The 23,150-nt window shown below is 36.5% G+C and overlaps 3 protein-coding genes across 3 annotated transcripts; 1 reads left to right on the top strand and 2 right to left on the bottom strand.

Annotated features, from left to right (window-relative positions):
• Positions 1-324: 324 nt before the first annotated feature.
• LOC307152697 (zinc metalloproteinase nas-14) lies at positions 325-5,193 on the bottom strand. Its single transcript, XM_079861535.1, has 9 exons — positions 4,995-5,193; positions 4,697-4,747; positions 4,583-4,629; positions 2,444-2,525; positions 1,927-2,041; positions 1,574-1,746; positions 956-1,037; positions 721-842; positions 325-441 (listed from the first exon to the last, which is right to left on the bottom strand). Exons 1-9 carry the CDS (start codon positions 5,032-5,034, stop codon positions 413-415), a joined length of 741 nt encoding a protein of 246 aa, XP_079717661.1. The 5' UTR covers positions 5,035-5,193; the 3' UTR covers positions 325-412.
• A 35-nt stretch (positions 5,194-5,228) lies between these two features.
• zcchc9 (zinc finger, CCHC domain containing 9) lies at positions 5,229-12,046 on the top strand. The gene is made up of 6 exons (XM_079861534.1): positions 5,229-5,322; positions 6,394-6,755; positions 9,945-10,095; positions 10,186-10,278; positions 11,549-11,617; positions 11,696-12,046. Exons 2-6 carry the CDS (start codon positions 6,402-6,404, stop codon positions 11,806-11,808), a joined length of 780 nt encoding a protein of 259 aa, XP_079717660.1. The 5' UTR covers positions 5,229-5,322; positions 6,394-6,401; the 3' UTR covers positions 11,809-12,046.
• acot12 (acyl-CoA thioesterase 12) lies at positions 11,986-22,128 on the bottom strand. Its single transcript, XM_079861533.1, has 15 exons — positions 21,759-22,128; positions 20,553-20,622; positions 19,999-20,059; positions 19,814-19,915; positions 18,905-19,049; positions 17,977-18,136; positions 15,794-15,913; positions 15,074-15,224; positions 14,900-14,955; positions 14,753-14,816; positions 13,803-13,886; positions 13,535-13,668; positions 13,310-13,438; positions 13,100-13,226; positions 11,986-13,025 (listed from the first exon to the last, which is right to left on the bottom strand). The coding sequence occupies exons 1-15, from the start codon at positions 21,943-21,945 to the stop codon at positions 12,885-12,887; spliced, it is 1,731 nt and encodes a 576-aa protein (XP_079717659.1). The 5' UTR covers positions 21,946-22,128; the 3' UTR covers positions 11,986-12,884.
• Between the last annotated feature and the right edge of the window lie 1,022 nt (positions 22,129-23,150).

Below are 23,150 nucleotides of genomic sequence, written 5' to 3'. Positions count from 1 at the left end.
AACCTGTAAGAGTTGGTTTCTTCTGTTGAACACAAAAGATATTAGTAACCGAACAGTTGACGGTAGCCATTGACTTCCATTGTATTTTTTTCATGGAAGCCAATGGCTACCGTCAACTGTTTGATTACCAAAATTCTTTAAAATATCTTTTGTGTTCAACAGAAGAAAACCACTTGGAACAAGTTGAATGATGACAATTTTCATTTTGGGGTGAACTATCCCTTTAAGATTTAGAATTGTGAACTGAAGGACCGGTCAATTAATTAATTTTAAAACAGATGGCAATATAATTGACAAATTCACAATAAGCCATATTTTGATTTTCAAAGCTTTATTTGTCCTCTTAGATTCAGAATTCATCTGTGATCAACAAATGACCATTCAAGACCGTCAAACAGAGCAGCTGGATGCATCATGTCGCTTGTCGCTTTTGTCTCGTGTCTGAAATGCAGAAAACCAATTAATACAAGAGCAACTCCAACTCTCAGAGTCAAAACCCCAGTACAATGGCAAGGACAAAATAACCCTATCACGATTTTAGAGCTACTGCTATCAACCCAGTTCACTTCCCCTTCTCACCAGGTCAGTGATTGACAGGTCAATAACATCACATCATTTTGAGGTCTGCACGTGCGTTTCCTTATCCATAATGAATATCCTGCATTATTATCCATACTGTATATTTCTCAGCGTATGGTAAAAGCAAATACTAAGACGTACCACATTGGTACAGCTTCTGGAGCCTTTGCACATCCAGAGAACTCAAGTGAGTCCTCTGGCCGATCTTTACCCCGATCTCTTTGGGCTGAATCGTAGGTTTTCCATTGGAAGAGAAATACTTGCTGCAAAACAGAATACTAATGAAATGTGTGGCCAGCCAAACACACATATGACGTTACGCACCCCAAAAGCCATTCAAACTTTTTCAGGGTTACGTTTTGACTGCAACACCTACTCTCCATAATGCAAAATTGAATCCAGGTCATATCCCAGACCAAGGGTGTCCCCTGCCTTCTCCACAAAATTGTCCTGTTTCCCTGTAAAACACAAAGCAGTGAGTACAACCAATAACTGATGCATTAATTACTCTAACACCTTTACTGTCTGCTCATATATTATATATAAATAAATGATTATATATAAATAACATTACTTACACACATGTATGTATAATTTTTTTTTTGTATGTATAAATATGTATGAATATTAAGTGATGTATAACTAAATATTACATAACTTTAAGATATACACTTATGAATACAAACTAAAATCAGTTATTAAATAATTATATAAATAAAATAGGATGGACCCTAAAATTATTGTCTATAATATTAGTCAATTACAATTTAGAACCAAATCATACAATCATAAAATCAAATAAAAGGCTACCAGTAACCTGAAATTCCCCATTTGAATTTCAGTTTATCTAGTAGATTATTAGATTAGAGGATTCTACTTGGTACTTTGATCCCTTTAGGATTCCAAATTCTGAAAGGAATTCAATCAGCAATCCTTCAGGATTTTTTTAGATAGCACAGAAAAGCTGAATGAATGAAAGTAATAGTATGCATACCAGTGGCAATGTTCTCATAAAATATAGTGATATAATTATCGCGGTCTGTGCGGGAATGCTCGTGGAATAAGCCGAGTGAATGAAGGATCTCGTGGCAGATGTTCCCAACCGTACAGAGCGGCCCAACCAGAACAGGCTGCTCACCCCCCACACAGCCGACGTAAGACGCACACCTTTAGGAAACAGCAAATAACTGGTTTATTTGCACAAGATTAAATGTTCAGTTTCGGCACTAGATGGGAAAAAAAAACACTTCATATACCAGACTGAAATATACAGGAAAGTGTCCAGGCAAAGACAATGAGTAAAAGTCCCTATAAATACGTTTTTTGAAACTAAACTCGTTGACTCACCCATTGCTTAACTCAAAGTGCAAGTAGTCAATTTCATTAGTACGTGAATGGAACTCGATGCAGGTCTTGTCAGAGATCATGTTTAAGGCTTGAAGAATGGTGTCAGTCCTTTGTTCTGAAGGCCACAAACATGTACAGAAAATAAACATTATTCCTCTGAATATTTCTACACCATCTGATATTACCAAACAACATACAAGCTCAGCAAAAAAGCTTTTTTCATAGCAAATTTCCTAACATTTTATAAGAACACAAGATTCAACAGACATAAACTGAACAAATTTCACAAACATTTGATAAACGGAAATGGAATTATGTGGAAATAGGGCAGATCGAATATTGTTTGGTGTGAACCACTGCCATTGGGGGGGTTAGAGGGTTTTAACCAACGATATAAAATTAGGGCCAAATCCAAATCTTCCGAGAGTGCAGAAGAGGTACAGTAGTCCCACTCCACCCGGTCAAAGGCTTTTTCAGCATCAAGCAATATCAAAATCTCTGAGTCAAGAAAACTCACCAAGAGCAGAATCAATTTCAAAAGGCACTGACATGTATCCATTCACCTCCTCCCACAGTTGCTTCACTGCGTTCCGGTCACTCTAAAGAAAAGAGAGTCTGAACTGTGTTCTCAGGACAGGGCTGTTTTACATAAACGTAAGGCAAGACGCAACAGATGACTAATAGATATCAGCAAACTTCCCCTGTTGATTAAATCACAGTACATTAAGACAATTGTTTTTGCATTGCAAGTTTTCTGAAATGTTGGATAAGCACCAAGCACTAAATTTACATGCATTTTCAGAACAAGAGCCAGGTTCAAAAGTCAGATTTCATTTTGTTGTTAAAGTTAGGTTTTTACTGTGAGATCTCTTTATCGCTCCATAAATGAACCTCATTGGTTTCACACACGTCAAGCGAACATGCTTGAGCTTCTGTTTACCACAACTGATGTGTGAGTTTATGAATTTTGAAGTGAATAAAAGCCTAAACTCCATGTGGTCATCATATAAAGTGATTGAGTCTCTTCAGAAAATCCGAGCTAAACCGCTCAATTCATATGGATTAGTTTTACGATCGCTTTATGAATTTTTTTGAAGTGTCAGTTGTGTAGCTGTCAATAGAGGGACAGAAAGCTCTCAGATTTCATTAAAAAAAAAAAAAAAAATAATGAATGAAAATCTTATGGATCGGGCGAGCAATTAATGACATTTAATTTTTAGGTGAACTATCCCTTTAAATGTGTATTATGGATGTTTTCTTTCCACTAGTTTGAAAGATAGTATGTTAAAGGCAAAATAGGCCAAAATTTTCTAATGCATGCAAAAAAACCCAAGTTTTTCTTGACTCACAATTAGTTCATGCGTTCATAACATCAAGGCTAGATTATTGTAATGCTCTACTGGGTGGTTGCCCTACACGCTTAATAAACAAACAGCTGGTCCAAAACGCAGCAGCTCGAGTTCTTACCAGAACCAGGAAGTATGACCATATTAGCCCGGTTCTGTCAACACTGCACTGGCTCCCTATTAAACATTGTATAAATTTTTAAATATTGCTGATTACTTACAAAGCACTAAATGGTTTAGCTCCGCAGTACTTGAGCGAGCTCTTAACGCATTATAGTCCTTCACGTCTATTGCGATCTCAAAATTCCAGCCAGTTGATAATACCTAGAATATCAAAATCGACTGCTGGCGGTAGATCCTTCTCCTATTTAGCACCAAAACTTTGGAACAGCCTTCCTAAAATTGTCCGGGAAGCAGACACACTCTGTCAGTTCAAAGCTAGACTAAAAACACATCTCTCTGACCTAGCATACACACAACACATTATAGACTTCTATAATTCAACGTTAGGCTGCATAGATTAGGTCAGCCGGAACCAGGAACACTTCCCATAAATCCTGATGTACTCGTTACATCATAAGAAGAATGGCGTCTAAGCTAATATTAGTCTCTCTGTTTATCCCGAGGTTTACCGCAGTCCGCCGGATCTAGGGCGTATCCAGATCTGATGAAGGACCTGCGCCTGGACGCGACGACAAGGCAGTCCTGAAGTGTCAAAATAGTCTCTCCCCTGTGAAGGCCTCCCTCCCTTTACCCCTCTACATATAAAGCGTTGTCGGGATGATTCCGGTTCGCGTGACTACACAGAAGTGATAAAAATTTTGTATTATAAATTTGAAGGCCAGACAAGTAGTTTGTTGAGGGTTGGTTTGTAGGGAAGGACTACACGCCTGCACACATATATTCAAACACGCATACCTATAGACTAAACTCGGAATACACGTACATGCCATCAGCGTTCTCACGTTTTTGAAAGTTTGTGCAGAAAGAACTTGAGTTTTCTGTTAAAACGGTGTCGTGTTAGCGTCCCCTAAGTTAATTAATAATCGTTGCGACGGAAGTGAATCAATCAAATCTTACTTTAGCTAGACAATAACTTTATTCTAGAGCTGCTATAAAGCCAAAACAAAATCTCTGTTACTTTATTTTCCTATTATCAATGTAAAGCCGATTTGGAACAATCTACATTGTTAAAAGAGCTATATAAATGAAGATGACTTGACTTGACTTGACTCAAATGACTAGTCTTAGTCTCCTGTAGGCTATATAGAGAACAACGTTATGAATATAAAAGTTTAGTTAGGGCTTACAGGTAGTAAGACATCCCCCTCCTGTACAGCGTAGTCTTCCTCAAAATCTGTTAAAGACATTGACAGGTCATTTCAGGACTATAAAGCTTCTTATGGGTCATGCAGTTGTCTTACCCAGCACTGTTTCACTTGGTCTATTCAGAGGAGGCAGTCCACTGATATTACCTGTAGATAAAGTATATTATGTCATATACGTTTTTAAAAATATTTACAAAAAACAAACAACAACAACAACAACAACAAAAGTAGTTTTACCATCATCAAACTGGAAAGGTGTGACCCTTTTCAGTGTATTCACAGGATATGTATGATATGTATATGCATGGCTATAACCATGAAAGTAAACTCGATGTATAATTCATTATTTAAGAACTCGTAAAAGACTTGTGGGATTTGTGGAAAAATAACGTACCTTCACAAAACCATGACACCAGTAAAAGGAACCGCAGCATTTTTTTATCAGCTACTAACGTCTGGACAGAGGGAAATGTATGAAACGACTAGACAAACGTGTCCTTTCAAACACGTCCTGGATTTGCAAAGTATTCAACCACCTGAGGCTCATGATTGACAATTAATTTGATGAACTGCAAGTGGCGCCGTTCACAATGACTGGTGGAACCAATAACGCTCACGTTGTAGTTTCATTCCGGATACTTTTCTTGGTGGGACGCAGTAATAATAAACACGTGAGCGGTGTTTTGCTGCTGACAGCTGATATCTGAAAATCTTCTTGTGCGGTGAGCGTGTACAATTAAGTTATAAACTTTATTTTATTTATTACAAGAGATACATTTACCCCGCGCAGGAATGTTTTATAATGCTTTAGCTGCCGGAATATGTTCTACTATGGGTTAACAACCGGGTTATTTTACAGTAATAAGTTCCTATGATATTCACTCTATTTTGTGAAGCATCTGAAACATCCCTTATAATTCGACATGTAAAATTTAACCATGGTGACAATAGTTTCTGACAAAGTACCATTTTAATTGCCGTTATTGTTACTGTAAATCATAATAGATTCGTTTCTGTTTTAAGATGTAGCCTAATTATCGTTGTGTTATAGTTTTTATGTCATGACTGGGACTTTGTTGTATACCATCGTACTGATTTTTACATTTTTCACAATGGAATTTCAAAGCACTTTCATGGTAAACAAAAGGATATTGCCATGGCAATATTATTGTAAATATTATATGATATCTTGTCTGTTTTTGCCAACTTGTTTTCTTTTCATTAAATTGAATTTCTTTTTGGAATTGATTGACATAGGCCTCATTGGTCCTCATTTATGCACCTCAGTTTTTGAGTGAAAAAGTTCATTCAAGTTTAATAAAGGGATAGTTCACCTAAAAAATTACTCGCGCTTAAGATGTTCCAAACCTGTATGAATTTCTTTCTTTTGCTGAACACAAAAGAAGATATTTTGAAGAATGTTGGGAACCAGACAGTTGACGGCACCCATTGACTTCCATAGTATTTTTTTTTTCCTACTATGGAAGCCAATGGGAAGGTTTGGAACAACTTGAGGGTGAGTAAATGATGACACAATTTTCACTTTTGGGTGAACTATATGTTTAATTTGGAGATAACATGGCATAACAAGAGAACAACCAAAAACACAAAAATTGTCAAATTCTTCAGTAAGTTGTTATACCCTGTGTGAGCAAAATCGGTAAGTTTTATTCCAATTCAATAAAATTAACTAGCATTTTTGGGGAAAAAGGAAAATCTCAGGGTCAAAATGTCCAGAACACAACATGAGGGTTTTAATGTCTGATCATGAACATATTCTCTCATCCTAACAGAAATCAAAATGACGAGGTGGGCCAGAGCAAACAACGTCCATAAAAACAAAGCAGCCGATGCCACACCATGGAAGCAGCTGAAAGCGAATAGGAATGCTGGAGAATCAGGAACTAGCGGCGGTGGTCGACACATCCAGCGAGGAGCAGGCGTAACGAAACCCAACCCGAGAAGGAAGAACGTAGAACATGACATTGATGACGTGAATGGGTTTATGGAGTATTTAAAGCAGACCGGTCAGGAGCTGCAGAAAAAGACTCCGGCAGACCGGGACCTGAGAGAAGACGTGGCAACTGCGCTGAAGAAAGACGGACGACGAGAGCACAGACGGATAAAGAGGCAAACCGTAAAAAAGAATAATATGGTGAGGATTTAAATGCACGTAACATGACTGTAGATATGTGATTATTTCATATAAAGACTCATGTATGGAAGCTTCTATGGACTATATATATACATTCATATCTCGTGGCCACGAATTAAGAATTTGCTCTCTCGTTTTAGTAAATCGTGGCCATGTTGTACTAATTCATTCCCACGTTTTGATTTAAACCTTAAAAGCACACCTTGGGTCTTTAGTGACCCGGGACGTCTACCCTCCTCCTCATTAATTTTTTCAGGGTTTCCGCGGGGTTGTAAAAGGTAGTAAATTAAATTATGCCAAATTAAGGCCAGTAAAAAGTAGTAAAAAGTAGTAAACGTCATCTGACGAGGTAGTACATTTTCTAAGCCGTGTCCAAACTGCGGATTATTGTTTTATAATAAACTGCGGAAACCAGTTTTTATTGGCCCGCAGCCAGGGTCCGAAATTAACACCCGCCAAGCGCCAAGTGCGGTTAGATTTTCCGTTTGGCGAGTAAATCTCAAAAGGCTATCCGCCACACTGGCGGGTGAATGTTCATCATACCAAAATAGTAATAAAAAAATATTACAATTGCCTTTTGTAATGTTATGATGCCTGGAAATTAGTTCAAATCTCCTGCGAATCTGCGAGCGAGCGAGCAAAAGCGCGCATGCAAACCGTGTAGCGAGCGCACGGCAGAGAGGGAGAGACCTTGCGTGTCTCTCTCTCTCTCTCTCTCTCTCTCTCTCTCTCTCATGCAGTGGTGACGCGTTCATATAAACGGCACCTAAACGCTGTAAAAAAATATATTATGACATTTTAATTGTTTATTAATAAACAAGTGTTTCTGTGTCAGCTGCAAAGATGAAGTTGACACTGACTCGCGATCTTCGCAGTAGTGAACGCGCCGGAGAAAAATGCATTTCTTACGGATTAGCCTATAGCCTACTTTTATTTAGTTTTGAATGGTTCTGTTTAAAAGTAGAAATTTCAAGCTTTCTGTAGATAATAGATATAGGATATTTCTAATTTGTTTAGGTCTGTGAGGCGAGTAGCCTAGGCTACCTATACGCTGAGTTTCGGTTCATGTCTGAACGTGTTGTGATTATACAAAATAATGAAACATGGATTAAAATTAAGATAAAATTAATACAAAACGAAATTCGTTTCAAAGAGAGGCTTTGTGTTTTCTGTTTGATGTCTCTGTGAAAGTTTTAAAAGCATCCTTAATGGAGAACGAACGGTTAGGCTACATAACATGTTTTTTTCCTCAAATGCAAACACGAAATAAAAGACAAAATACTTTTTAAAAAGACAAACCATCAATTTTTGGGGAAAAAATATGGATTTATAGCTTTTGAAAAAAAATATGGATGGATTAATAGCGTTTTGGAAAAAAATCTGGATGGATTAATAGCGTTTTGGAAAAAAATCTGGATGGAAAGATATTTCATGTCTTTACTTGTCACTTTACTTAACACTTAACACTGCTACAGTTGAAGTTTGAAGCCGTGTTGGTAGTAAAAATATTGTGATGGTAGTAAAATAGGTGGTAAAAAGGTAGTAAATTCAATTTAAGAATCTCTGTATAAACCCTGTTTTTTAAGTTAGACATCCTTCTTAGTATTCCTCAATCAATTCATTATAAACAATAACAAGAAAATAAATAAAATAATGCCTTGTTTTACCATTCATTTAAAAAAAAAATGTATAGGGTTGCTAATGTTTAAGTATATATTTTTTTCTGCACAACAATAATTGAATCTTTGATGAGTGAATAAGTGCAATTCACCTTTATTCTGCAAGTTGGCAATGTCTGATACACAATGATGAAGTGACGTTTCACTCATAGTTACTGCAGGTAGAAAACAAAAGAATAGGAAGTATCATCAGCAAAACTTGAAATAGCTCAGCAATCTACTGCAGAGCAAGTACTGAACCCCATCAAATAATAGTGTCACTGTCACTTGATGGTGGATCTGGTGAAGAAGCTCTCAGCGATCAAAATATTGATTTTGAAGATGTTAAAATTATAGTTTTGAGGGTATGTTGAGCACTGGGAAATGAGTTCTGAGGAGGACAGTGATGATGGTATAAAACATCTGCTTAAATTGAACCCTTCCAAGCACCAAACGGTAACAAAATATGCGTTATTTTATTCTTCTGTAATTGTTACTCTAATAACAGGAGAGTTTTATATCATCGCGAAAGGTAGAGGTCCATCCATGTTAGATATAGATCCGGGTCGCTAAAGACCTGGATATGTAATAATGATTGGTGAAACATTCAGGCATTTAAGGGTTAACTAAGGGTGTGTTTACTTGACAACGATGCACAAAAATGCGTTTGTGTACAGACAACAACATTGTCAAAATGATCCCTGTTCACTCAGAACCATAAAACGATTAAAAATGTTTTATTTTGCTGCCAGGCCAGTAGTACAGTAGTGTAAAGAAACACTATGCGCCTATAGACTGAACACGTAATACACGTGTGCATGACGTCACCATTTTCACATATTCGCAGTTTTGTAGTCTACATGGATACGATAATGGTAACGCTTTCAAAAAACGTGCACTTTGAAACCCTTTTTTAAAAGTTTGCTTTTTCAGGCCCCCAAAACGCTGTTGTCGTGTAAATGAACGGCCAAAACGCTTAAAGTTTTTAGTTAAAAATGGTGTCGGAATGAATTATTACTACGTGGCCACGATTTAGTAAAACAAGGGAATGAATGACGTCGTACGCACAATCTACTTAAAAGGAAACGAAATAGTAGAACTTGCTGACGAATTAGTAACTCGTGGGAATATTTTTTTTGTCCTGCTTAACGTGTGCGGGGCTCTGTACATCACACAATTCAGACATTTTTTCATGCAATTCTGAGTTTATATTTCACAATTCAGACTTATTTTCTTCAAAATTTGTGTTTTTAAAAAGTCGCAATTACCTTTTTTTATTTTATTTTTATTTCGTGGAAGAAACAAACAAAATATTCTGAGCTTACATCTCGCAATTTTGTCTTTTTTTTTCTTGGAATTCTGAATTTACACCTTACAATTTTGACTTTTTTCTCAGAATTCTGAGGAAAAAAGTTATATTTGCAAGATGTAAACTCAGAATTCAGAGTTGTGAGAGAAAATGTCATAAATACCTTTTTATTCTGTGGTAGAAACAAACTTTTCTACATATACTCTCACATTTTGGTTGTAGATTTGCTTTAACTGCAGGAAGCCTGGTCACGGGCTCGCCGACTGCCCGGAAGCAGATAACGATGAAGAGATGGGTCGCGGTATTTGTTATCGCTGTGGTTCCACTGAACATGAGATCCAGAGATGTCGCGCTAAAGTGGATCCTGCCATGGGTACGAGTTGAATGAGATGTCACGCACTTAAAATGTATGAAAATATCAAACCTGCTATTGATTTATCATATGAATGTTGCTGTTTTCTAGGTAATTACCCATATGCCAAATGTTTTATCTGTGGTCAGACTGGTCATCTGTCCAAAGCCTGTCCTGACAACCCAAAAGGACTGTATGCTGCAGGTCAGTGATTTACACGTTTAACCCTATAAAGCCTAATGTATCATTTTTGATTAGCATATTTAGAGGTTTACTGAAACTGTTGTACACAATCTTCTGTCTTCTGATTGATAGTTTACTACTTTTTTTTTAGCAAGTAAAATGCCTTTAAGTAATTGTAAAAAAAGTCATTTTTTTTTACTGATTTGTATCTAAAGTAGATTTAAGAATAACTTTTATACTTAAAGGAGAAGTTCACTTTTAAAATGAAAATTCTGTCATCATATACTCACCCTCATGTTGTTTCAAACCTGTATGAATTTATTTCTTCTGCTGAACAGAAAGGAAGATATTTAGAAGAATATCAGTAACCAGACAGTTTTTGGGTCCCAATGACTTCCATAGTAGGAAAAAAATATACTATGGAAGTCATTGGGACCCAAAAACTGTCTGGTTACTGATATTCTTCTAAATATCTTCCTTTCTGTTCAGCAGAAGAAATAAATTCATACAGGTTTGAAACAACATGAGGGTGAGTATATGATGACAGAATTTTCATTTTAAAAGTGAACTTCTCCTTTAAGTAATATTTCAAGATGAACACTTACTGGGCTGAAGCAACTTAGGTTTACTTTATTATTATTATTATTATTATTTAAATATCATGTTAAAATGTGAGTATCAAATGTCAGGCTTTTGATTAACGTTTATTTGTTCATCTGTCAATCATCATTGCATTGCATTATATGTTTTTCCACCACTATAAAACTACAGAGCTTTGATAATAAAACTAAGCATTTAAATGTCATCTTACTAAGACATATTATAGGGACATATAGAGTGAAAACTGATATTTATATGCATTTTATGCAAGTATTTATCCTGCTATAAAACTCTCATTGATTAACATTACAAGCATCTCACTTTTTGGCCATAAAAATAACAAAATCTGCACCAAATTGCCTATTTTTGCTCAGTTTGGGCCTTGGAATAAAACTGAGGTGTTTATTTCCTCCTTGAGTTTGAGCTGCATATCCTCCTATATCATATATGAGCCATAAAATCTGATGTATCAAATTTGAAACGCAAAAAAAAAAAAAAAAAAAAACCAGCACACATACAGACTTTTAATATTATGACTAAAGCGTCAATAAACACTTCCATTTCAGAAGATTAGATTTTTTTTTTCTGACTTATTTCATATGTCAGGACTCAAGCATTAAATATTTACGAATATGATAATATCTCTGAATCATCTTTAAACATGCATGTATGTGGTGTTTTGTTCCTGTAGGCGGTTGCTGTCGGGTTTGTGGCTCAGTGGAACACTTTCAGAAAGATTGTCCTGAACACCAGAGCTCAAGTGAGTCCACTGGAATATTTCTATTGTTTAAGTCAAACTGAAAACGGATACATTAAGCTCAAACTTCTTTTTTTGCAGCTAATTCTATCACTCTTGGCCGGCTGTCCAATAGAATCAGCGCTGACCACGAGGACGTACATGTGCCTGTGAAGAAAGCACAACCCAAAAAAGACAAGGTGGTGGTGTTCTGATCAACAGAAATCTAGAAACGGACCATTTAACTGCTAATGTCTTCACCAATAACTGTTTGCCATGGATGTTTTTACACACAAAAGTGACTCTTCCTGTTTTGAGGCCATTTACTTGCTGTAAAAAGAGCCTTGTGATGCCTGAGACTTGTGGACATCACATATGTACCTGATCTAAAGATTTAATTATGGATTGTGTTTTAATGCTCAAGCCTCAAAGATTGAAAGAATTTGAATATGAAAAGCAGCATTTATTTACAAGACACTTTTGTACAAATATACTGTATAAAACTGGGATATTACGTGTGTTTTCTGTGATGGTATATTATATTTATAGGAACAATTGTATAAATATGCATTCCCACAATATACTTTGCGGTTTCTCATAAAACCACACCACAGCTATAACGATAACACAGAGGAACTATATTATTGCAGACACTTTCAGAACGATTTTTTTCCCCAGCTGATGAATCAGAACATTGACAGCCAAGTCAGACATTAAAGTGTGTGAGCATTTAAATCGGCAAAACTGCATCACACACTTAGGATAAACAGAACATTATTGTGTGTTGGTGTGGACAGTAATATAGTTATCTTTATAGTAATCTTTCTTGGTGTGAATGGGCCTTTAAAACAATAGGCAATGCTGTAATCGATAACTCTTAAAATTGCTTAAAGGGTTAATTCGCACAAAAATGACCCATTAATATTCATTTTATAGGAATAAAAGCCTAAATTAAATCTATTCATCATATAAAGTGATTGAGTCTCTTCAGAAAATTTGGACTAAACCGCTCAATTCATATAGATTAGTTTTATAATCTCTTTATGAACCTTTTGAAGCGTCAAAGTGGTAGTTGCGTAGCTGTCAACGGAGTGAGAGAAAGCTCTCAGATTTCATCAAAAATATAATTTGTGTTCTGAAGATGAACGATAGTCTTACGGGTTTAGAACGACATGAGGGCGAGTAATTAATGACAGAATTAAAATTTTTGTGTGAACTATCCCTTTAAGTCGTTATCATAGCCTTAAATAACATAAATAAAAAGATTGTCCTAGAACCACAATGTTGTGCATCAGAACTCTGTGTTAAGCACATCTCTCTCCAGAAAGGAAATGCAGGACATTGCCGTCTCCTCCATAGATTTGGACCAGCCCGCTAGGTTTCCCTCCACATAGGGCAGCACTCCAGAGGTCACCTGGTTGTAGTACGACACCTAGAAGAGCAGCCAGAAATGTTCATATTCAGCAGAAAAGTGTTTTATTGAGTTTCAGATGTTATAGTTGGTACCTTGCAGGTTAAAAAGCCCATTTTGTGAATGAGGAATCCTGCACATTTAGCTTCGCTCCGAATGGAGTTCTCCTCAGATGGAACTGTTGCCACGGTTACGGACCGGAGCGCTATGACGTATGGGTCTCTGTGAGAACAAAAATACATTTTGAGCCTCACATTAAAGATGTGTTCATCCAAAAATGAATCATGTTAACAGTGGAACCATACCCATTTTTGCAGGGTTGCCTTTTAGACAACAGGAACACGAAATCCCGACTTTTGCCTCCGTTAACTGTGGCGCATTTAATGTGATAAATGGTTTCCTCCTCATCTGCTTTCTCCACCTCTTCACAGCTCCTGGAGGAAACACGGAAGTATGCAGATGATGAGAAACACAATTTTACATGCGATTGCAAAACTTTAAACACAGATAGAGGGATGCAGATCGCCTACAGATAGTTGTTGTCCCACTGTGGCCGTAAGCGCAGGTCGGCGAGCAGCGAGAACGCGTGAAAAGCCGCAGTTTTGACTTCCATCTCAACTCTTAAACACAACATATCTGCTTCCTCATGCACGTAAACCCCTACCTGCAAAAACACACTTATTAAAGCACTGTAGATACTTACTAGGCATATTTAGGTGCATAATACATAATAATGTAAATCACATGATAATAATAATTTGTTACATTTATATAGCACTTAAAAGAAACATTGATGACCTTATCGTTGATGTTACTGGCCTCCCATCCCCGTTTTCCAGCTAAGACTGTGAGAGCTGCCACGTTGTTATACCCCAAATACACCTGCAGAGGGCAGAGATGTTACGCCATGTTACAGAAGGTTTGCAGTAAGTAAACTGTGTTAAAGGAGAGCTTTTTTAATTCATACATACAATGTGAAGAACTAGAACCCATTGGCTGCGTCTGAAATCACATACTTTCTGAGTAGGTGCTTCTTTTGAATAAGTGATTACTTTGGGATCACTAAAAAAGTATGTTCTATATAAACCACCCAGACAAAAAGCCGCTTTTTGGATTTTAATAGGCAAATGCTTATGAGTCTATGATTGGATGTTTCTTATGTTTCTAGCATGTTATATGTTTGGCAGAAGTTCTTCTAACCCTTATTGATGGAGTGTGTAGCTTTTCATTTCTTAAACAACCCTGTATGAGACACATCATGGCCATATTCCAGGATGACAATGTCAAGATTCATCAGGCTCAGATTGTGAAAGAATGGTTGTGAGGATCATGAAGAATCATTTTCACACATGAATCTTCTCCTCTGAGTCCAGAGCTTAAATTCATTGAAAGTCTTTGGGATGTGCTGGAGGAGACTTTACACAGTGCTGGACTCTTGCATTGACAATACAAGATCTTGACCAAAAATGTATGCACCTCTTGATGGAAATACATGATTTTTATTATTTTTCTTTATTGGATCAGACTTACATAAGTAAAATTTTTACACAAAACTGACCGCTGAAATCAACTTGTAGTACACTAGGGTTTTAAAAATGTATCACTGCAATTTCATTTACAAAACCGCAACATAATTTGATCAAAATGATATATTTTTAAATAAGCAGTATTATTTTATTATGTTTTATTCCGTATGTATCCAATGACAATTTTAAACTGATTATTTATTTAATTAGTTAGTAACCTACCTGATTACTTCTGTCCCAAGGCACAGAAATTGGTCCCTCATCTCTTGAGTACAGAATGTGTTTTCTGGGGAAAATAAATTTGGAACGTTTCCTAAACAATTTGATATGTTTCCAAGAAAAGAAAAAAAATTCTGTTCAAAAGTATACCTGGCCATGCGGATTCTCTTCCTGACAATAGCACCAAGAAATCGTCTTTGCCCGTCCTGAAAAAAATAAATGATATGATTTATATGCCTTTAGTAAGTGTTAGAGCTATTTTACATAAACTTGTATATTAATATTAAGTGTGCTATCGTGTTGTTGAATGTGTAGATAACTCACAAGAGTTGTGTAGGTGACATCAGGAAAGGTCTGTTGCTCACCATCACGTCCTGGGATGTAATAAATCATGGAGGCGCTGTTGATGTGTCTTGGTGTCCCCTCATTCCACTCCTCACAGTTATACGCCTCCACCCGAACACCCACCTCCGCACTGATTGCAGAACAGGAGAACAATGAATCTAAAATATACCTCCGTTTATTATATGTTTTTAATAAAGTCAAAATGGATCCTATTATTGTGAGAATATTGTGTGTGTGGCGACGACCAAATATGTCATATTGCAAATGCATGTTGTCTTAAAGGGATAGTTCACCCAGAAATGAAAATTGTGTCTTCATTTACTCGCCCTCAAGTAGTTCCAAACCTGCATGAGTTTCTTTCTTCTGTTGAACACAAAATAAGATATTTTAAAGAACGTTGGAACTTGGAAACCAGAGAGTTGACCTTAGCCATTGACTTCCATAGTGCTTTTTTCCTACCATGGAAGTCAATGGCTACCGTCAACTGTTTGATTGCCAACATTCTTTCAAATATCTTCTTTTGTGTTCAACAGAAGAGAGAAACTCATACAGGTTTGGAACAATATGACGATGAGTAAATGATGACAGAATTTTCATTTTGGGAGAACTATTCCTTTAACAGTTTAATGCATGAAAAGGTCATTTTGTTCAGGATCGCACTTCTATAACAGTCAGGTGAGGTTTATGAAGCTACTGTACCTGGTCTGAAAGGCATTATTGACCATGGCTTTGAACACCAGTCTGTCGCCGACACTGGACGGACCTCGAAAGCGGAACATGTCCACAGCTCCAAGAGAGGTATAGGAGCCACACAAACGACTAGAACAACAAAAACACATATATAAGATGAAAAACACATACTGGTACATTAGTCTCAGTAAAGAACTACACTACTATAATAATCCCAAGGAGCGATCCAGCAATCTAAAGTCCGCCCACTCCCATGAAGCACTGCGAATGATGTCTTACACTCTCAAACTACTTCAATATTTGTATACACTATGGTCAGAAGTTATAATAATTAAGATTTTTTCTTTTTAAATGATAAAGTCTCTTATGCTCACCTAGGCTGCATTTATTTGATCAAAATTACAATGAAAACAGTAATATTGTGAAATATCATAACTGTTTTATGGAAGCTTGTTTCCGCCACAGAATAAAACATTTTAAAAGATAATTGCGACTTTTTATCTCACAACTCGCAATTCTGACTTTTATTTCTCAGAATTGTGAGATATAAAGTCAGAATTGCGTGAAATAAAGTCGCAATTGCGTGTTATAATGTCAGAATTGCGAGATATAAAGTCAGAATTGCGTGTTATAAAGTCAGAATTGCGAGATATAAAGTCAGAATTGCGAGATATAAAGTCAGAATTGCGTGTTATAAAGTCAGAATTGCTTGAAATAAAGTCGCAATTGCGTGTTATAAAGTCAGAATTGCGAGATATAAAGTCAGAATTGCGTGAAATAAAGTCGCAATTGCGTGTTATAAAGTCAGAATTGCGAGATATAAAGTCAGAATTGCGTGTTATAAAGTCAGAATTGCGAGATATAAAGTCAGAATTGCGAGATATAAAGTCAGAATTGCGTGTTATAAAGTCAGAATTGCGAGATATAAAGTCAGAATTGCGAGATATAAAGTCAGAATTGCGAGATATAAAGTCAGAATTGCGTGAAATAAAGTCGCAATTGCGTGTTATAAAGTCAGAATTGCGAGATATAAAGTCAGAATTGCGAGATATAAAGTCAGAATTGCGAGATATAAAGTCAGAATTGCGTGAAATAAAGTCGCAATTGCGTGTTATAAAGTCAGAATTGCGAGATATAAAGTCAGAATTGCGAGATATAAAGTCAGAATTGCGTGAAATAAAGTCGCAATTGCGTGTTATAAAGTCAGAATTGCGAGATATAAAGTCAGAATTGCGAGATATAAAGTCAGAATTGCGTGAAATAAAGTCGCAATTGCGTGTTATAAAGTCAGAATTGCGAGATATAAAGTCAGAATTGCGAGATATAAAGTCAGAATTGCAAGATATAAAGTCAGAATTGCGTGTTATAAAGTCAGAATTCTGACTTTTTTCTCGCAATTGCGACTTTATATCACGCAATTCTGACTTTATAACACATAATTGCGAGTTTATATCTCACAATTCTGACATCTTTTCTCAGAATTGTGAGATATAAAGTCCAATTCTAAGGAAAAAAAAGACGGACTTTTTATTTTATTTTATTTTTTTTACCTCAGAATAGTTTATATCTCACAATTCTGACTTTATAACACGCAACTGCGACTTTATATCGTGCAATTCTGACTTTATATCTCGCAATTGCGACTTTATTTCTCAGAATTGCGACTTTATATCTCGCAATTGCGACTTTATTTCTCAGATCGCAATTGTGAGAAAAAAAGTCTGAATTGTGAGATAAAAAGTCGCAATTATTATTATTTATTTATTATTCAGTGGCGGAAACAAGCTTCCATACTGTTTTGTATTTGAATATATTGTAAAATGTAATTTATTCATGTGATCAAAGCTGAATTTTCAGCATCATTACTTCAGTCTTCAGTGTCACATGATCCTTCAGAAATCATTTGAATATTGGGTCTTCTATGTGGTGCTGCTATTTATTTTTAACTTAATTATTTTCATTTTATATTTATATTTTTCTGTTGGCTATGATTTGATGATGTTATCCATGATGCTTCATGCATAATTTGTCATTTTGAAAATTTTACAAATACCTTTTTGCTTAATATTATCCATCCCGGAGCTGATTGGTTTGGTTCATGGCTTAGAATAATTAATACAAAAATCGATGTGAAAAATCCTTCCTGTCACTGTTGCACTATGATAACATCCAGCATGAACGTGCATGTATACCTGGCTGCTACAGTAGCCACATTCTCCATCCAGGCCATGATCTGTCCTCCAAACGTGTTTCCATGGTGATTAGCGTGTGGCGGCAGGACCAGCTCGATGCTCTCGACCCGCGTGTGCTCGGTCGACACCAAGGGCGCGATGGGTTTCCTGCTATACAGTCCTGAAATGCCAACAAATGCTGTTTAGCATGCAGTTTATCAGCTGCAACTTTCTGGATTGATGTGCACATTGACTCATGACTGGAACTTTTGATCCCATTGCCAAGTTGTTGTGGATCTAGCGGAGTCTCATATCTGTCCTCTGGCTGACTCTTTCAAAGGATTCTTTCCACCGGTTGTTCTTTCAGAATTTATTACCACACAACCTATGAAGTTTTTCCACGACACAGTGAAGTTATTAGTAGTTCAATCCCCTGAAGTAAGCTAAGGGTGTGACTGTGACATAATTGCTCATAGGCTACATTCACTCTGCAAGCCATAGTCAGGGTTCACAGACAAGGCTTAAAGGGATAGTTCGCCCAAAAAATGTAAACTCTGTCTTTAATTACTCTCCCTCATATTGATCCAAACCTGTAAGACTTTCGTTCATCTTCAGAACACAAATGAAGATCTTTTTAATGGAATCTAAGAGTTTTCTGTCCCTCCATTGACAGCTACGCAACTACCACTTTGATGCTTCAAAAAGTTCATAAAGACATCGTAAAACTAATCCATATGTATTGAGTGGTTTAGTTCAAACAGCGTGGACAGTCAGATCAGACTAGATTCCAATCGGTTACACAGTTAATCACTTTTGCCTGCAGTCTGCAGTAGATCACTGGATTCAGAAACATTACCAGCCATGATCCTTCACTACTGCGCCATCTCAGAACCGCATAATTAGACTCAAGTGTACTAACTTAATGGCAAAGCTCAAGTAAAACACTAACCCTTGTCTTGAAGGTTGTAATAGTCCTTGATGAGGTTTTTGAAGGACTCTTCGTTGTAGAGACGGAGCCGTCGCCTCTCTGAAGCCAGTGAATGTTCCAGCATTCCCTCTACGGAGCCCTGAACATCCAAGGGTCTCAGAGACACCTGAAGAACAAAGAATATTTCGGAGTAATAGCAGCACATGTAGCACATGTAATGTGACTTTCTTTTTGGAGCCAATCAAATGTTCAGGTCTTGAGTTGTTTGGGATCATGCTCTCTTGATAAGAAATTTCAAATTAAAAAGTAATAGATCAAATGCAACGTTAAGAGTTTTGCTTGGTATTTTAAAGCAAGATTATATGTACTAAAATGAGTGTCTGCAGCTGCTGTTGCACAAATATTAATATTAAATGAAAATATTTAAGAATCTTCTTAAGCCATAAGTATGATTTAATTCTCTGCCTGTAATCCATACCGATGCTAAAAACATCAAATTTTACAACTGTAATTCATATTTGTCCTGTTTGATCATTAGTTTTTTCATAAGTATTTAAATGTGAAGCATTTACAAATAAAACACACATAGTAAGCTTAAAGGTGTACAAAAAGTAGTTCATCATTTATTTGTTTATATGTAATTTTTCCTATGATGCAAAGCTGAATTTTTAGCATCATGACTCCAGTCTTCAGTGTCACATGATCCTTCAGAAATCATTCTAATATGCTGATTTGTAATATTATTGTCTTAACTCTCACTTTTGATCAATTTAATGCGTCCATGCTGAGTAAAAGTATTATTTTCTTTAAAAACAAATCTGACAGACCCCAAACTTTTGATTGGTAGTGGAATACTTAGATTTGAGTGGGCTTAATAGGGTAATTTCCCCTAAATTCTAGGGTGTATTCTTTGCAGAGCCGTTCCCTCACCTTGTGTGTTCCTGTTGGTTTGGCGACGAATGTGGAGAAGGCCACACAAACCCTCTTCGTCACCCCGCTGAGCACCTCCTGTACTGTTACATAGATGCCCACCTGATAAAACACTGGCCTGATTAGACTTTATAGTTATTCCGTTAATATTTAATACTGTATAAATGCTTTTCGTCTTGTTTTACCTCCATACTCGTGTTGAAAGCCCTGTTAACTTTGGCTTTTATATTGATAACCTGCCCAACCCTGAAATACAGAGAGATATAATTATGATATGATATGATATGATAAGAGATTAATATACCACATAACATGAGATAATTCACTAACACTAAACCTTGTCCTATATGACCTTAAAGGCCAGTTCACATAACTATGATGATAACGATAAAGATATAGTTATAAAAATCGTTCAAAATATAAGAGTTCACACCACAAATATAATGATAAAACAGAGAAAAAATATCGTTTGAATCACTTTCAGAATTTTTTTTTTTTTTTTCCAGCTGATGAACGATTAAAACTTTGACAGCCAATCAGAATCCATCCTGCTTTAAAGAGCTCGAGCATTTAAAGCGGCAGTCGACAAACAGAAGAGCACGATATCGTCTGCAGGTGTGGATGCGAATATAGTTATCGTTCTTGATGTGAACAGGCCTTAATCCTATCTTTAAAATCTGATTGATGTTGTTTCAGGACCAAAAAGGATAAGTCTACGTGATAAGGGACACTAAGTTACCTTACGGTCTCTTCAAACTGAATATCATCCATGGAAGCCGTTACACACGCCATTCCTGCATGTCTTTCAGCTTAAAAGAAGACATGAAGAAAGAAGATTTATTACACGGACCACTATGAACCCTCAAAGATGGGTACACACGTTGTTCTTACATTGTTCAACTTTGCTTGTCACCGTATTTATATTTAATGTGTCTAACTGGAGCAGAAACAGGAAGGAGATGAAGAGGACACGTGTTAAATCATTAATGTGTGTCTTCCTCAAGTGACCGACACAAATGGATTCATGCGAGATTTGAGGGTGAAAGGTGTATGGATGTTAGTTACCTTCTTTGTTCATATAGTCCAAAGTTGACCTCTTATCTCAATCTACTCTCTGATGGCTCGATAACACACAAGGTTGTTTTGAAAAATTGGACATTTTACTGCATTGGCAGTCGAGAGCTTGTCGTTGTGTGTTTTTGTGTGCAATACGTTAAAATCACTGTGTCTTTGTAAGATTAAGATTCGTGTGCATTAATTTTAATATTTCACAATTTAGAATAATTGAATAATGATAGTAAATAATATTTACTATTTAATAGATTTAGAATAAATTAATAATTATATATAAAATACATTTTAATTATTTATTTATAATATATTAATTATTTAATAACATTTATTTAGAATATCAAGACATTTTAATTATTTAAAATGATTAAATAATAACTCGAACAAATCTGAATCTTACAGAATTTTACTATATAATTCTAAGAAGGCTGATATTTTTTATTTATATTTAACTAATGTCATAATAGTAACAAAATATACATTCAGACTGAATGATTTCACTCAGTTGGTCTACATGAAGATGCTTGAAATATCAAATATAAACTGAATTATAAAATTGATTAAATGAATTAAAACACCACCAACAACATGCCCATTAGAGGTCTTCTGTCCCAGTTCTGACAGGGGCATGGTCTGACTTTTTACTTAAAAATAAAAATAATATTTGTATACAATTCGAAAAGAATGAATAAAATACACATACAGATCATTATTTTTCAAATACAAAACATTAGATAATTTAACTGAAAAGAAGTTGTTAATTCTGAATAAATCTCACAAATATTAATGTTGAGATGAAAAGTCACGATAAATAAGAGCATAACCATTCAATAAATGTGTAAAGGGAATCAAACAAACAAGCAACCCCACTCACCGGCCAGACAGGCGATGGTGTCCATCCACTTCAGCAGCTGTCCTGCACCCAGCTCTCCCTGGTGGTTGGCATGGCAGGGCAGGATGGACTGGCACATCTGCACCTCTACCGGGCCGGACCCATCCCTCCGTTCTTTCTCATGGGATCCGTCCGTGTCTAACACTCTTCTCGACCAGTTCTGATCCATGAAGCCTTGCTCAGAGACGTGGAGCGTTGAAACGACGGGAGGTCAGTCTGTTCCTGGGCTCTTATCAGGGCTGACGCCAGGTGACCTCTACTCTGGCCAACCTGGATGTTCTGTGGGATCATGTGATGTGATCGAGCTGAATACCTGAGCTACTACAAGCTGCAGGACACCATGTCTCTGCACACAAACCACCTGTGCTGCAGTTCCTTTTATGACACATGGATTGTGATGTAATCACCGTGTGTGTGTATTATTAACATGTGAGAGCCATAAAGTGTGGACTGATGTAATATGGAAGGATTGAGGAGCTCTGTTGCAATAGAACAGCAAGAAAGACACCAAGAACAAAAACTATAACAATAATTATATTAGTGTGCACACCGACGCATAATTACGTTCTGTTTATTCTAAACGCACGCTTCAGTAATGTCGTCAAAATTTGCAACGCTTGTCTTATAATTGGATTTTTTCTCATAAGATGGAATAAAAATCGCTCTGAAAGTGATGTGGACTCTGCTATTTAGAGTTATGGCCCTTTCACACCATCAAGACAACTATAACGACAAGAACGAACAAACTATATAAGAACAAACTTTATTAGTGTCGCGACGCAACATCTTGAAGCTGTCTACACTGGACACGTCAAAGCGACCCTTGCAATTCGGCAAATTGGAGTACCTCAGAAATATAATGGGTTATCACATGACTAATCCCCATAGTAAACCACTCTATTTCTGACTTAAAGCTATAGTAGGTAATGTTGGAGAGCTAGCAAGAATTGAAAGCGGCACCTCTTCTAAGCTCCACCCCCTCCCGTCAATACTCCGTCCAAAGCTACGCCCCCACAAACATGAACGCGCATCCACAGTCGGAGTCAGCTGCAGGTCACAGGAAAGCGGAGTATTTCAGCACATTATGGGCATCAACCAAACTACTTCATGTCTCATTCACCTGTAAGTAAACTATATTATTATTACAATGAATGCAAAAAAAAAAAAATTAGTTAGTAGCTATTGTTAGTAATGTTACTCGCAGCTTTCAGGCTAACGTTACACGTTTGGTGTTGTATGAACTCTGAAATGTAGCTACGTCTCTTTGGATAAAAGCGTCTGCTAAATTAAATGTAACAATGTAACGTTTTGTTTTGTTACTATCACTGGCAAACGTGAATTTTCAGTTTTTATATATCTTCGTTATTTTGGTTG

Source organism: Squalius cephalus (assembly GCF_949319135.1).
Source record: "Squalius cephalus genome assembly, chromosome: 24".
Taxonomy (NCBI): domain Eukaryota; kingdom Metazoa; phylum Chordata; class Actinopteri; order Cypriniformes; family Leuciscidae; genus Squalius; species Squalius cephalus.
The sequence above is the reverse complement of the archived record's forward strand: the minus strand, read 5'-3'. Positions and strand labels throughout refer to the sequence as shown.

Bases quoted from the DNA above. Each gene is read 5' to 3' on its own strand.
- LOC307152697 (XM_079861535.1), bottom strand. From the start codon at position 5,034: ATGCTGCGGTTCCTTTTACTGGTGTCATGGTTTTGTGAAG. The intron at 4,630-4,696 runs GTAAGACAACTG...TGTCTTTAACAG, and splicing joins ACCAAGTGAAACAGTGCTGG to ATTTTGAGGAAGACTACGCT. The intron at 1,747-1,926 runs GTGAGTCAACGA...TGTTTCCTAAAG, and splicing joins CACTTTGAGTTAAGCAATGG to GTGTGCGTCTTACGTCGGCT.
- zcchc9 (XM_079861534.1), top strand. From the start codon at position 6,402: ATGACGAGGTGGGCCAGAGCAAACAACGTCCATAAAAACAAAGCAGCC. The intron at 6,756-9,944 runs GTGAGGATTTAA...TTTTGGTTGTAG, and splicing joins CCGTAAAAAAGAATAATATG to ATTTGCTTTAACTGCAGGAA. The intron at 10,096-10,185 runs GTACGAGTTGAA...GCTGTTTTCTAG, and splicing joins TAAAGTGGATCCTGCCATGG to GTAATTACCCATATGCCAAA.
- acot12 (XM_079861533.1), bottom strand. From the start codon at position 21,945: ATGGATCAGAACTGGTCGAGAAGAGTGTTAGACACGGACGGATCCCAT. The intron at 19,916-19,998 runs GTAAAACAAGAC...GTGTTTTATCAG, and splicing joins CTTTCAACACGAGTATGGAG to GTGGGCATCTATGTAACAGT. The intron at 13,026-13,099 runs GTACCAACTATA...CTGCTCTTCTAG, and splicing joins TGGGCTTTTTAACCTGCAAG to GTGTCGTACTACAACCAGGT.